The sequence below is a fragment of the Macrobrachium rosenbergii genome, chromosome 22 (assembly GCF_040412425.1).
Source record: "Macrobrachium rosenbergii isolate ZJJX-2024 chromosome 22, ASM4041242v1, whole genome shotgun sequence".
In the NCBI taxonomy this organism is placed as follows: Eukaryota; Metazoa; Arthropoda; class Malacostraca; order Decapoda; family Palaemonidae; genus Macrobrachium; species Macrobrachium rosenbergii.
Genome location: NC_089762.1, coordinates 21382290 through 21398138, shown reverse-complemented (window position 1 = coordinate 21398138; position 15849 = coordinate 21382290). Strand labels below are relative to the sequence as shown.

Sequence of the window (15849 nt, the reverse complement as noted above, 5' to 3'; positions counted from 1 at the left end):
AAGCAAGTGCCCAGGTCTGACGCCATTTAAGAAATGGGCAGTCTGACATGTATTACAGCTTTCCCCCTAACAATCAGGGCACCTGTATTTAGGAGGGAATTTGATATGGAACCTTGAGAAGGGGAGAGAACTTTCCTAGCATGAAAAGCTATTTTTTTAGGCATGGTTTGTCATCAGTCTGGGTTGGAGGTGTTAAAAAAAAAAAAAAAGTGAATACATATTGGAACAAAGTGAAGTTTTATCCATGTAGCTAATATAACCACCAAGTCCTTTGGACAAAGTGAAGTTTCATCCACGTAGTTAATATAACCACCAAGTACTCTATGTCCTAGGTGTCCCAGGAATACTACTCGTATATACCTTAAGGGCATTTGTTCACCACCATCAGACCCAGGGCTTGACACAGAGCCTTGCAATAAAACTTTCTCTCTCCTTGTTAAGCCAGGTGCAGTATTCAAATTTTACAAGCCTCACATTTCTGAGTCCACACAGAACATATGGAATTTTATGAATCACCCACAAAGGATCCAGATGACCGGACATTTGGAGGACAAAAGTTCAAGATGTTAGACAGAAGAAATGGGAGAAAGAGATGAGAACATAAAAAGTACAAGGTAAAAAAGGGAGGCAGCTGGAAACCAAAGTGAAGCTACCCAACGCACTTAGTAATCTAGATATGTGATGTAATTAAAAAATACTCTTTTATTAAAGACCATAATCAACCCACACCAGAAACTATAAAAGACAACCAAATAACTGATAATTGTTGGATAACCCTTCAACCAATGTTCCAAAAAATATATAAAGACAAAATACGTCATCACACAGTTGGCTGGGAAACAACTGAGGAAGCTCGGGTAGGTTTGGACCAGGCCAGATGAGGACACATGAAGCTAGTGGTTTTCAGTAAAATGAGTCTACGGTCAGCGGAGACACACGAAGCGCATGGGAATCACTTATATATGAAGGTGTAGGGAGTATTCATATCGGAACAAATATAATTTCCACTCTATTTAAACTTAATTACATTCACAAATATAATAACCATTCAAGATTACCACATTACAAGAAGAGCACCAATTCTTGTATTTTCCAATTATATAGAACAACAGAATCTATGTAAGTAACTACAATATACTGTGTTCAACTCTATTAGCAAACTGAGTACATATTTTTCCTATGCAATGCTTTTTTATGCAACTTCACTGTTTATGCAGAAATGACAATTGACCTTGAGAGTGACTTACTAACATTTACCTAAAGCCTTTCCTTATAAAACTCTGAGGGGAGTAACAAAACTTAATCTCCAAATGCAGTTATTATATTTCAAAATTATGTCCTATGTGAGGTACGATGTTATATTCAAATGAGGAGTAACCATGCACTTATTATGAAACTATGAATCACTTTTAGATCTGATACTTTTTCCTATATGACACACTATACTGCACATTACAAATGCAATTAGGAAAGCAAACTGGTGAATTCCTGGCTTTTAAACCAAAACCTAATTAGTAACCACTTACCCATTCATTCAAGCACTTCAATCTCATCACACTTCTGACCACTTCCATTATGCACTTTAGAAATTTTTATTAATGGATCAATATTCTAGAAAAATGCATGCTTGCTGATTCTTAAAGACTCAATTAAAAGAATATATATATATATATATATATATATATATATATATATATATATATATATATATATATATATATATATATATATATATATATATATTCTTTATTTTTATGGATGTTTGTTTATGGATATACTTATATATACTGTATATACTGTAACACATGACCCCCAAATTTTCATCCTAAAAATGATTTTATCATGTATCTCGTGTATCATGCGAATTCCTTTTTTGAAACCAAATTACAATAGACTAACCTCTTTTCCTCCATCTCTTTATCTATCCCATCTTCTAGTTAAATAAGTTAAAAAAGTAAAAGACAATTGTAAAAGTATTGTTAGTAATGTTATACTACTTGTTGCGTAAACACAGCTGGACAACTGAACGAGAAACAGTTGTTTTGCTATGAACAACAGAATCAGATAACAACACCTGTATTGCTTGCATTTCAACCATCGTACGATATTAAACAATTACTGTAGTTATGTTACAAATGATGTTAAGCAGAAAAGAACTGATATATTTTTACATTATACTCTTATTCGCTATGGAGAAAAGATGGGCAAGGAAATATATTGCTAAATTTAAGCTAATAGTTGTAGCTGTAGCTGAGAAAAGAATGTTCAAGCTGCTCATGACCATACATTATCGTGCACCATCAACATGGATGAAACTATCATAAACTTTGACAAGCCATCATACTCGACCGTAAATAAAATTGGAGATAAAAGTATTTTAATCAAAACTATTGGGCATGAAAGAACACATTTTACTGTTGTTTTCACGCTGATAAAAAATAAATATGTAAAACTCATATTATGATGAAGTGAAAATAGTGAATGAATTTTTTTATTTTTTGGACAAAAAACATGCCCCTAATGCCATCTATTAATGAAAAAATAACTAAATTCAGTTAACAACAAGAGGTACTTAAGTCATGTTTTGACTTAAAAACACTTCTTATAACAAAGAATAACCTTGACCCATATAAATACACTACCTAGAGATTCACTTACTCTAACTAGAAGCAAGAAAATCACTCTGAATTGAGTTAAACGCGGCAAAATAAACTTACCTCAAAATCACCCTTAGCTGATTTCCAAAACAAAACATTGATCGCTTTGTTCGTATTTTATAATACAATAGTAGTATGAGAATACATACAATAATATTGGATACATTGAAGTAAGGCATAACATTTTAAAATATCCATGGAAAAGATACATATTCACTATGTTTGTATTTTATAATATGATACTATAACCGAATATTACATATGCTAATTTTATATCTCATGTATGATGCGACCCCCTTAAAATTAGCTTCAAAATTAGGTCTTCAAAAGTTGCATGATACGCGAGTATATACGGTACATATTATTCAAGAAAGGCAGCACAAACCGAATACAAGTTTTCCTCATAATCAATCATCATTGCAAAAACTGATATTTTGAATTTCATGTCAATGAAAAAGCAGAATATTTTAGAAGTACCAAAATAAAATAATACCCTTAAACAAAACAGTACAGTGACTATCAATATTTTAGCATAAAACTAGCCATAGTAACATTAAATACTTCGAAAATTTAATTAAGTATAGCTCCCCAAAAATGTGTATGTTAAATAGCAAATATTTACTGTAACGCAATGATATTTCTCCATTTCTTTAGTGCTAATATTCACTGAAAAGCATGAATACTTAAGGAACTTTTCCACGTCATTACAGTAACAAATAAAGAATAAAGATATTTCATGTTTCAAAGACTCCACCCACTTTAGATCAAAACACCTACAAAAAATAAAGCAATCAATTTTGCCTTTGAGTAAAAGTTCTGTCACACCAATTGTTTCCAGTTTTCAAAGAGAAATCTGAATGTGATTTTATACTTCCATAAATTAAAACAAAATTAAGAAAATATCTGTACTATCAAAGCCTTGTGAAGATGTTTCAAAATAATATGAATCTGCACACTACTTGAAATTGTTGACTTTTACTTTATTTCAAAGATATTACTTTTTTAAATATAATACACAGAAATTATGTAGCTGTGCTGCCTCTCTACGAAATCAATACAAGAGTTGTTCATGCATAAGTACTTCCAATCTGTATCTCTGACACACATTTTGAAAATAAAACTTCCATAATTCCAATAAAAGCAAGTTTCTGACTGAAAGTAAAAGCCTGTTTACTACTGTAGTTTGCTTAAGGTAACTACTGTACTTATCAAACTTGTTAAAAATTCATAAATCTTATACAATCAAACATGCATATTGTTTACAGCAAGATGACTTTCAGTCATTACCTTGCTTCTCATTTATTCCAACCACACCTAAGTGGGGAAAATTAGTGTGTAAAACAAGAAGATTTCATTAAGAAAATACAAGTGCTTACCTTTCTCCCCTCTACCCCTATTCCATTGTCGACCTTGTCCATATGAGTAACCTGCAAACAAAACGATCACACTATAATCTTAAGTCAGAGAGTAATCTCTGTACAAATAATCATTACTGTATATATAAAACAGAATTTGAGGCAACAATATAACATCTAGCTCCAAGAAACTACTGTTGTCATTAAATAGTTCAACCAACTACTGAGTTAGAACACCCAATGCTCATTGGGCTGGCCAGAAAGGTTTGTCTTTTAATAATAAAATTTGTAGAGTTTACAAATAAATTATTCACGGTAAATAATCAATTTTGGGCTTCAAAACCATGGTTTATGTAAATGCCATATTCCAAAATAACAATAAAATAGTACCTCAATTTAATAGACAGTTGAATGCTTTGGGGGGAGGGGAAAACCCCAAAAGTCAGAGAGTTTATCCTCATCCCCAAATATGCTATCTCCTGAGAAGGAGTCAGCTGGGACTTTTGAAAATTTATTAAAAGCCCCAATTCCTGGGCTAGACGAAGGATCTTCTGAAGGTCATCCGTACATATCTTCGATTGAGACCGAAGGAACCAATCGTCTAGGTAGAGCGAAATGTTGACCCCCATCAGATGTAACCATTTCGCTATGGGAGCTAAGACTTGCGTGAAAACCTGGGGAGCCATGGATAGGCTGAAGCAAAGGGCTTTGAATTGATACATCCTGTTCTGGAAAACAAACCTTAAGAACTTCCTCGAGTCCTGATGAACTGGGCCATGGAAGTAAGCGTCCCTCATGTCTATTGAAATCATCCAATCCCCCTGTTGAATGGCTGCTAGGATGGATTGGGTCATTTCCATTTTGAATCTGGTTTTCTGGACATATAAATTCAGGGCGCTTACATCCAGAACTGGCCTCCAGCCTCCTGAGGCCTTGGGGACTACAAACAGCCGATTGTAGAACCCCAGAGCTGGTTTCCTCAACCACTTTGATGGCTTCTTTCTCGAGGAGGGAAGATACTCCTTGGGTGAGAGCGGAAAACCTCTTGGAGCCTACAGTGTAGGCCGTCAACATGACAGGCGTGCTGGTCAAAGGAGGCTCCCGAATGAATGGGATGGAATATCCCTCCATCAAGACTTCCACAATCTAAGTTTCTGCTCCTTTTGCTTGCCCATGTTCCCAAAAGTGGAGGAGCCTTGCTCCTACAGGCGTACGGAGGAGGAGTTTCTCATTTACGCAAGGGGGGGGGTTTTGAGAACTTCTTGATTGTCTGTCTGTGAGGCAAATCTGGCAATCGTGGGAGGTCTGAGAAAGCCTCTTTGCCTGCCCCTACCATGAAAGGGCCGAGATTGAACTGGGGAATTTGTTCTAGAAGTGAACACAGGAGTTTCTCTAGGGCGTCTTGCAGATTGAGCGAGAAGGTCCTGAGTGGATTTTTTCTGAAGGTCAGAAGCAATTTGTAGTATCATTACCTGTGGGAACAGGTATTTCTTATCCAAAGAGGAATAGAGGAGAGAGGACTTTTGCAAGAGAGTCACTCCTTTTGTGGTGTAGGAACACCAAAGCTCCCTTTTCTTTAAGATAGTCATCGGAAATATGGAAGACAGCTCCAGAGAGTCGTCTCCTTATACCCTTGTCGAGACACGGGATAACTTCTATATAATCGAAAGAGTGGTCTTCCGGTATAAGGGGACAATCCTTAATCTTGCGAGTAAGGGCTCCTACTGCCCATCTAAGAAGCTAAACACTTCAAATACTTTAGATATGTGTTTGATCAAGTGATCCAGTTCAGACATCGAGAAAAGGGTCATAGCCAAATTGAAGGCAGACCTCCGGAAAGAGTCTATTAAATCAGTGGTCCCCCTGGGAGGAGACAGAAGCTCCCAGGGATGGGGCCTCTCCAGCTGCGTAAGACAAATTTCTCCTCTGCAAGAGCCTCAATGGAGGGCGACTAAAGGAAGCTCTTCCCTACTCTCTCTTACCCAAGAGCCAGTTTTCTATTTCATGTAATGCCTTCTTGACAGAAGAAGACAGTACCATCTCCAGGAGTCTAGAGTTTTTAGTTTGACTGTCCATCAAATACGTTGAAACTGGGGAAGCCAGAGCTGTAGGTGAGAAAAAATTTGGAAATGTTGCCAACAAAAACCTTAGCAACGAAACATATCCAGTAGGAGGGGTAACTGGGTCCACTTCGTCTTCCTCCTCTGAAGAAATGGGAGACAATTCAGCAAGAGGTTTTCTTGATTAAAGCCAAGATGTTGTACAACTGTCGTTGTATAGACAAAAAAGAAGGGTCTACTACTGCGGAAGCTTGTTGTGCCGAGGCCAGAGACTTAGTATGAGGGGGCAGCTGAGCAGAGGATGGATGCTGGATCCATAACCCCGATGACAGGAGTAGGTGTCGGGAGCTTAGAAGTGGCGACAGGGAGCGCTGGCGCCCCAGGAGGCTTGGCCGACAGTGGATGCTTGCAAAACCAAATGAGCTTAGGAGGTAACCAGTGCTCATGCACTAAAGGGCATTTGGGCAACAATGGGCACTCAGGAAGAACCAAACATTCTGACAAAAGACGTTCAGGCACCAGGGGGGGCCCTGGCGCCACTGGGCACTTTGACGCCAATGGCTGCATCACAGAAGTAGCTGAAGACTTGGGGATCACTGAGTGTTCTGGCACTAATGGGCGCTCGGAAGCTCGAGGGAGGTCAGCAGCAACTAGGGTTACAGGAGCTGGGTGACTGGGCGCCAATGGGTGCTCGGACACTTTCTTAAAATCAGGAGAACGCACCAGAGTGACGGATGGGCACTCGGCAGAGTTCCTAGAGGAAGAAGAAGAGTGCTTGCGAGAGGGGGCACGCTTAACTGTTGAAGACTGTCCCTCTAATTCCGGGTGATCCTGAGAGAAGTATTCAGGACTGTCCCAAAAACTGCATGACGATTATCTATTGAAGGTTCTCTGAAACTTTTCACAGGCACTGAAGGGGAATGAGACACTTCCCTAGCACGTCTTTTCAAAGGATGAGTTTTGTCTTTAAGGCGCCATTGGCGTCTGGGACTGGATTCACTAGAGCTAGAAAGATTAAATGAAAGACAACTCACTTCCATCAAGACGCCTTGCCAGTGACCCTCTGTCGTGACCTGGGAAGTGACAACAGGTCCGACTGAGGGGGCGACTGCCTGTGGGCAGACCCTACTGACCTCCTTTGGGCTACCAGTTTGGCTCCTCCCAGGTTTAGGGGACTTTTACCTTGGAGAATCGGTGGGACAGACAGCCACCTCCTCCACTGACCCTTCACCAACACTTTTAACACTACACCTGTCCATAAGGACTCTCACTGAAGTGCCCATCTGTTCCACTGTACAGGCAGTCCCCAGTTATTGGCGGGCTCAGTTATTGATGATCTGGTTTTAAGGGGCTTGTCTAGCGATGAAAATTGGCAATTTTTTGCGCCGAAAATCGCCGATTCCAACCTATCAGTGCTGATACATACCTAACAGGCGCCAATAACTGAAAATTACGATTTTCAGTTATCACCACGCCATCAGAACAGAACCCCCGCCAATAACCGGGGGACTGGCTGTATTCACTAATAACTCAAATTTCTGGTTAATTCTTGACTCAAGGCTGGCAATGGGGTCAGGATTGGGAGTAAGGGAGCCAGGGAGAGGAGATGGCCGAACAAACTGGGAACTGGGATTTGGTGGAATAAAAGGTATAGACTCAGAAACATTATCAGTCACAGACTTAGCAGAAACCTGCCTAGCTAATGTCTTTTTACTAATGGCTCTAGAAGCAGCTTTCTTCTTTTTGTCTCTGTCTAACTTTGATAAATGACTACTCAAAGTTTTCCACAATTTAACACCCCAATGTTCACATTCATTGCAAGTCAAGCCTGGAGGAAAAATCTGACCCTTACAAGATGTGCAAAGTGTATGTGGGGTCATGACAGGCTTTAGTTAATCTAGTATTACAGCCTTTGCTGCAATACCTAAAACTCTGGGAACTAAAATCGGATATTGCCAACCAGTCAAAAGTGAACAAAGCCTAGATGTCTAAAATTAGTTAGAAAATCAGTCAAGAATCGGTAAATTCGATCTGGAATAACCTGTCTAATTATGCCGAAAAGGCTAACATAGAGAGAATACTTCACCAATTGTTGTAAAATACGACCGAGAAGCAAAAAATTGCAAAAAACTGCTGCTGCTAATCACCGCTGAATAGCCATCAGGCAGCAGAAACATACTGAGCTCTTGCGGGGCTGGCCCTCTCTTAAGTGGGCGGGGTTAGTCACCTAACCAAAACAAAAGTAGCGCTACTGCGAATTTCAAAGTTCTAGCTGCCGACGAGTAAAAACTTATAGCTATGTAATTACTTGGTAAGTTGCTTATATAAAAGTATATATTTATTAATAAAGGATTAGAAATTATTTGGAAAGGAAAACTTATTATTTCTTCCCTCTGACTGTTCATTGTTAATCCTTAATTCACTGCACAGTCACTCTGGAAAGTTCTGGCACACTCTTCAGTGACTTGGACAAGAGTTTACACAACAGTAACTGGCAACTTTCATGAGGCCATCACTTACATCCTCAGACAGTGATATAATATCACTCCGAGTGTCATCAGGTCAATTGCAGCCTACCACAGGGATAAGAAGACTCAAAGAGGAAGTAATGAGTGAGCTTTTTTTATCATCAAATTTCTCTCTAATGTTTTCCCTTTTGTTCATATTGGTTTTAGCAGATGCCAAGCGCTTGGTGGTTCGTAAGCTGTGCTGCTTGCTTCTCTTGAAATAAATTCCCATTCTTTTGCCATAACTGTACGTATTTGCTCAACATTACTGCAACTAACTATGACATTGTCCTTAAAGATATTATGTAAATGAAATATTGAATATAATAGTAATAAATATATTTATCCGTACTCAACGATATTTTTTCCAATGTATTCAACATTTTTCAAATAGACCTATATTTCTTGTAAGAAATAAATTTATATAAATAAGTAGATAAATAAACAAATGAATGCAGTGCATAATTAAACTACAAATATAATACAATTTAAAGATGATGAAGACATTGAACATAGAGACTAGGACTACTCCCTATCTCTGTATATACAAAAGTATTCATGTAATAATCTACATTTAACATCTGTGTGAAGTATATATGGATCACTATCAAAGGAAAGACATATTAGAATAAAACAAAATCTCTAAAATATGCAATGAATATAATAGTCTATAATGAAATAAAGCCTTGATTCATATAATACACCTACAATGATACAAATATCCAATCCATATGAAAGACCTATAGTGAAATAATGATCAAATCCTTATTGAAGGCCTCTAATGATAGTGTTATTTTTATATAGGCCTATAAAGAGAAGTATAAAGGTCTAATCTTTATAACAGACCAATGGCAATATAAATACCCCATTCTTATAATAGATGGTTATGACACAGACTTCCTTTTTATGAATGGAACATTATGAAATAAAGTAATATGACTGTTATAAAATTCATCTTGAGTGACACTTTTTCACTTGGGCTGTTAGTCCTAGTTCTAGTTGAAAACTAAGAGATCTCAAAAGTTGAGACAGTTCAGGTTAATCAGGCATGATGAACAGTTAGTAAAAATAATAGTAGATACAGTAGCAGCACAAAACCTGTGTTAAACCAAGAAAAATCATGGGAAAATGGCACAGATGAAGATCTAGACTAACTGGGAATGCAGGCAGAAAGTAAACAAGACAGAAAAAGAAAGAAGGTGATTCATTTCAAGGCTAAGCATAAAAAGAGATAATCTTTTTTAAAAACTGTTATGATGATGATGATTATGGACAGAATCATTTCCTTTTTAAGACATTAAAAAACCATTCAATTCGTATTTGGATAAATATATTTCAATCAGAACATTATCAATTGCACAGTCTATACAAAAATAAATCCAAATATGTAATGATCCATACTAAGTTTTTAGAGAAAGATATCATCACTTACTGTTATTACTGGATGGTGGTCGAGGATCCGGGAAGGGTCGACTTGCCAAAGTAGCCAAAAGGTTTCCAATACAGTGGGTTTTGCGACGTTCAGCTATTGATCACAAAAAAATAATGTCAAAAAGAGAATGTTTTACTTCATAAAAAGAGACAAAGGAATTTGATAAGATTATATCAAATTTTCATCAAATAGGAGACCTAATAAAAAATATGGTTAAAAATAAATTTTTAAAATAAAATTTTCCTCCTATTTCCTTCCAAACTTGTTTAGATTTTGCTATTCTCCTTACTTCACCTGTTTTTTTGTGACCTGGCTCTTCTCTTACCCTGCCATCATCCATTATGTCTACAAATTTCAACAACTGGGAAACGGTATAACTCAGTAGTGAAATTGGCACCAAAAGAAGAGTAATATTTATTTCATAATACTTATAATTAGCCCAATCCATGATCAAGATATTTCCTACACACTTTTCCTGACTCTAAAGATTCTCAAGATAATTACACACACTTCACAGGTTCTTAAGTTCCAGCATGATAAAAGCCTTCCTTTTAGTGTCTCGCTTATTGGTAGCCAGATTTATATCTAACAGACAATTGGAAAATCTAAACATTTGGCATTTATTTATGAAGGAACAGCCATTTTATTATCACCAAGCATGACCCATTATTGTTTCATATTTTTACATGACTTTGCATAACACTTATCATACAAATTTTAAATTTTGCATATTTTTACCACTGTGGTGAGGTCAGAACCTAAAATTTACCATGGATTTGTATGGTTTCAAAAGAGCATTTACTCAATGACATAATTATGGATATTTATTTATTATTTCTGGTTGAAGTATAGAGATGGTACCATAGAATAACATCTTTGACAGCCTGAATCTTGAAAGAAAGGTGGTTTATGTTCTTATGCAAACTAAAAATTTCATTGCTCTTCAATGTACAGAGGTAAATATATACCATACTTGGAAATTCCATAAAAAGCTGTATTTTATTTAGTACTATAAGTACTATATTTTCTTTTGCACAAGATTTTAGAGCTCAGGCCAGGACTTTGAAGAACACCACACTCTTGACAAGATTTGGTCGACATTACTGAAAATAAGATTGTTGAACAACTTTACTGGACACAGAATATTGAACAACTTCCCCAGTTTCACTTGGTGGCTCCCAGAGTAACTTACAGGTGGCTTTCCTCTAAAAATTTTCTTCACCTGTTGAGTAAAGTGCACAGGATGGGCAAGACTCCTAATTCTTGTAGTTATATATGTGTGGACATTATCTTCAACATTTTCATCAGTTCTGCCTTGGACATTCAAGTTATGGCAGTTGGGTCTACATGTCAGAGAGAAGACTGCCTTCGACATTCAAGTTATGGCAGTTGGGTCTATATGTCAGCAAGAAGACAATCTTCAAACTGATACAAGGCTACTTTCTATTATGAAGGAAAGGAATCTCTGGTGCTTTTTCATCCAATGAAGAACAGGATCCACAGGTTCTCTAATATAATAGTTTCTAGTGGTACTAACACCCTTAGTTATGATGGTGTGATATCTGATGTGGTATCTCATCTTCTTGGGAAAGCTAGCAGTTGATGCAGAATTCATTCTTAGCAGATTTAGACATGCAAGATTTGGTAAATAGCTAACAGGTAGGGCAGATTTCAGTCTACAGTATTTACTAGAGAGGTTCGTGGGTATCAATAATGACAGGACTCCTGGGACTCCATAGCAAATTCCAGACAGCAGGTGTATAATCCCTAAAGAACATCAAAAACCACATCACTTTTAAATTAACCCATTGAGATTCTGATGGCAATTATAGTCATCATCCATTTTTCAACTTCTGAGATTCTGATATGAGCTATAATCATCACTGAAAGATATTTTTGTAATGAATTTGCCATAAATCATAAAAAATTATCGTTACAAAATTTGAATATGGAACATATGGATGCCTGTTATTGTCATGAAGACTAATATATATTCTAATTTATTGTAAAATTTTTAAAAAGGTGACATAAAGCATTACTGCATTCTGCTTGTCAAACTTACACAACTCAGGTCTATTTTACATTCTCCTGAATGAGCTTTATGGCACCATACATGGTTTAAGTAGTAATACATTTCAAATCTTTAGAAAGGCAATTTATCATAGTTTTACACTGTGTAAACAGATATTGGATAAATCTTCTCTCCAACTTATCAATTTTTTAAGTAAAAAAATACTTTCAATGTGGCTAACTTTTATTCATGATATAAATGTTTTTTTATTTTCTGGCATTTGTAAACTGATTTTGATAAAGTTCAACTCTTTATCTTTTAAACGGCACAAAATTCATTAACGTAGCATGAAGGATAATGTTACAGATAGCAATCTAAAAAAAATTATTGCTAAGCATTTTGTTCAGTCAGTATAGGCAAGTCTTCTTGTTAAAAAAATAAATCTAGGTCTTTGACCTTCACTTTTCACACCCAGAACACAAAAAGAAGAACGAGAGAGTAGTCACAAGAACAAAGTTAGTCATTTAGCAATCTCAATTTTCATTAGCAGGAAGATCAAATAGCAGAACCCTTTTGAGATTTTCTCCAGAAGGACAGAGACAGTCACAGCACGTGAGTCAAGGCCATTCCACCAGAATGTTTGCTTTTTCAAGCCAAACAGATGGGAAGATGGCAGTCCTTATATTTGTAATATACTGTACAATCCGGGAGTCTAAACCTTTCCTCCTTTCATCAAGGTCCTGGAAAACTTGGATAACACCAGTGCAGAATGGTTTACCAATGTCTTCTCTGTGGGTGAATCAAACCCAGCAATGTCTTCTCTGTTGGTGAACCAATCCAAAAAGACTTACTCTGTGGGAGAAATTTCCTACATGGGAGAAATACCTATGCTAACCTTATCTTCAATATCTTCGAAGGACCTCAGAGCTTTAGTTCATCTTTCTTGACAGTTTTCCAGAGAAGCCTCGGAGGCACAACCTTTATTGCATAAGCAGTGTCCTGTTCTCCAGCCTTATAGTTATTGAAGGATGTTACTCTTAACTCTTCTTCAAGCCACTGATCAGCATGGGCTTCACACAAGGAAAGCTTAAGGTTGGGACATTTTGCAGGAGGCACTGCAATGTGTGATTAAACTCCTAAATAATATTCATTATTAGTACAGCAAAGAACCTATGATTCATGCTTCTCTTTGGACCTTAGCCTGATTTCTCTCCTTTCAAGATATATCTGATTTCTCTCCTTTCAAGATATATCTGAAAACTCAAGTATTCTGCATTTTAACTGTTCCTTGACACTTTTGCAATGAACTTTGCACTGAGGATGCAACTCCCCCTAACCTGGATCAGAAAGCTGCTACCTTTGTTTTCTCTCTCCACAATGTGCCAAGACAAAGAGGGCCCTCTTCCTCACCCAGTCACAATCATCCATCTATTGTCAGGCAACAAAGACAGCAAAAAATGGAGTCAAGCTTTTCTTTCCCAGAAGATATACCAGAAAACATTAATATGAATAAAAATACAAATTCCTCACTGGATCACCTATTCTGAGTGCATACGATAAAATAACAAATGTCTGTACTCCAAAAATTTACACAATTGACCATCTACTTAAAGACCTTTCTACTTCTGTTCTCTTAGCAAGATCTTCATGTCAAATAATTTCCTGACTGAAAACGTAGGTCTGTATTCCCATTAAAATAAATCTCTCTCTCTCTCTCTCTTCCTGACCTTGAAAATTCTGCATCTCCACGAAAACCCTCAGCCTTGCTAGGTTAGCAGTTTTTAGATTACCATTCAGTGTCAATTCATTTTACAGTTTTTCCTCCTGTGGTACAGAACCCATGTTATGCAGGGGAGTTTAAAGTAAAATGCACACACACACACACACACACACACACACAGAGAGAGAGAGAGAGAGAGAGAGAGAGAGAGAGAGAGAGAGAGAGAGAGAGAGAGAGAGAGAGAGATAATTACAACACATAATGCAGGTGGAACACTGACAAACAAACATTCAATACAACTGCCCATGTATACTTCACTGGACAGATATTCTACCAACACTGAGTGGCAACATTTTATGTATAATTTACTGATTTACACTGCAGTGTTAATAAAGTTTGCTAAAGAATATTACTTTCATTACAGCTAACCATAAAATAGAAGAGGAAGAGTAAAATAGGTAAGACTGACAATCCAACTGCTTCTTACATTAACCTGTATATGTTATGGACAAAAGAAATGAGAATGTTTTCATGCACCTTTAATAATTTACATTACGAAAGTAATGAAAGTTAATTAATGCCATTACCTTTTTTAAGAATCAAAAAACTTCAGTTAATCAGCATACATACAACACTGAGCTCATTTCCCTTGCTGAAAAGAGTTTACTAAAAGAGTTCTAACATTGCTTTTGTCCATTATAACTTATTTACTTAGCATGTTGGAAAAATGAGCTTGAAATAAATGAAAATATTTCTAGTAATGAAAATTTTTTTGAACATGAAGCTGAATATATGTCAAAGACACAATGGGTACTGCACGCCAAAGATGGTGTTTAAATGAAAGTATCAAGCAAATTAGGCAATTAGTCTAACACTTGGGTACTTTCAGTCATTCAATGAAAAGGAGGAGTTGGAAAGCAAGATAGAAATTCAGAAAATAAATGAGATGACGTACATAAATTTAAAAGTGAAACAGAGAGAAAACTTCACAGTTTCACAAAAAAGTGATAGTTAGAGAGGCTGAAAAGAAAAATGGAAGAAAAGTAGCAAGAATGGATGTAAATTAAATAGCTAAAAATTGTGGAGCTAGGGGCTGAAGGGATGCTGCAAACACCCTTTAGTATTACTGTACCTACAGTGCAACCCATGAGAAACACTAATGCCACATATCTCCTATAAGGAAGATGGTGTCTTAGTAAGTGCAAATGCTGTGGAGGCAGTCCCCAGTTATCGGCGGGCTTGGTTATCGGCGATCTAGTTTTACAGCACTTGTCTAGTGACGGAAATTGGTGATTTTCGGCGCTGATGTGCGCCAATTTCCCTTTATCGGTGCCAATAATCAAGTATTGGCACTGATACATAGCTAACAGAGGCGTCAGTCTCTGGTTATTGGTGCTGCTGAGTGCTGAAAATTACTGATTTTCGGTTATATGCGATTTTTGCTTATCGTCATGCCACTGGAATGGATCCCTCGCTGATAACCGGAGACTGCATGTATATGCAAAATGCATATTTTGAAAAAGCATACAAATACTTATCTATTCACTGACAACACTGGGCTTCCCTGTTGCTGTGTACAAATGCAGCCATTCAAGGTGCTAAAATAATTTTTAAGCTGTTTGTATACTGTGCAGTCTGATTATTTTTTGTTTTGTTTTGAAAACTGAAACTTATAATTATTGATTCGGACAAATGATTCTTAAACAACTTGTTGGTCAAAGAACAACAAGTTTCCCGTAACCATAACTGTTTGTGATTCATATATTTCCAGTTATTTAAGGTACCTAGCATAGGTATCTTGGATTTACCCTAAGGCTTAAGTTAATGTTTACAATTATGCTTTAGTATGGCATACAAAGTGTTATCTAAACATATTTCCCGTGAATTTATACAAAGATATCTGGGCTAATTCTGAAAGCCTAGTGACTGAGAACCATTCACTCTGAGTAAAAGGTCTTACTATATTCCCAGGTACATACTGTACAAAAAATCTTCAACTCTCTCTTCCAAACACTTTTACCAGTTTCAGCAGCATCTATTCATTGTCCCTAACATTTAACTCAACTAGATAACTGTCATTCAACACTCCCAAAACTTACCACCTATA

General features: G+C 36.7%; 1 protein-coding gene across 6 annotated transcripts in view; it reads right to left on the bottom strand.

Moving 5' to 3' along the window:
* LOC136850627 (uncharacterized protein DDB_G0284459-like) overlaps positions 1–15849 on the bottom strand; it is a 370523-nt gene that overhangs the window by 150691 nt on the left and 203983 nt on the right. For all 6 annotated transcript variants that reach the window (XM_067124330.1, XM_067124327.1, XM_067124329.1 and 3 more), the window contains 2 exons: positions 10012–10104; positions 4034–4084 (listed from right to left, as the gene is read on the bottom strand). In XM_067124330.1, the coding sequence (XP_066980431.1) occupies positions 4034–4084; positions 10012–10104 (144 nt within the window). The remainder of the gene's footprint in view (positions 1–4033; positions 4085–10011; positions 10105–15849) is intronic.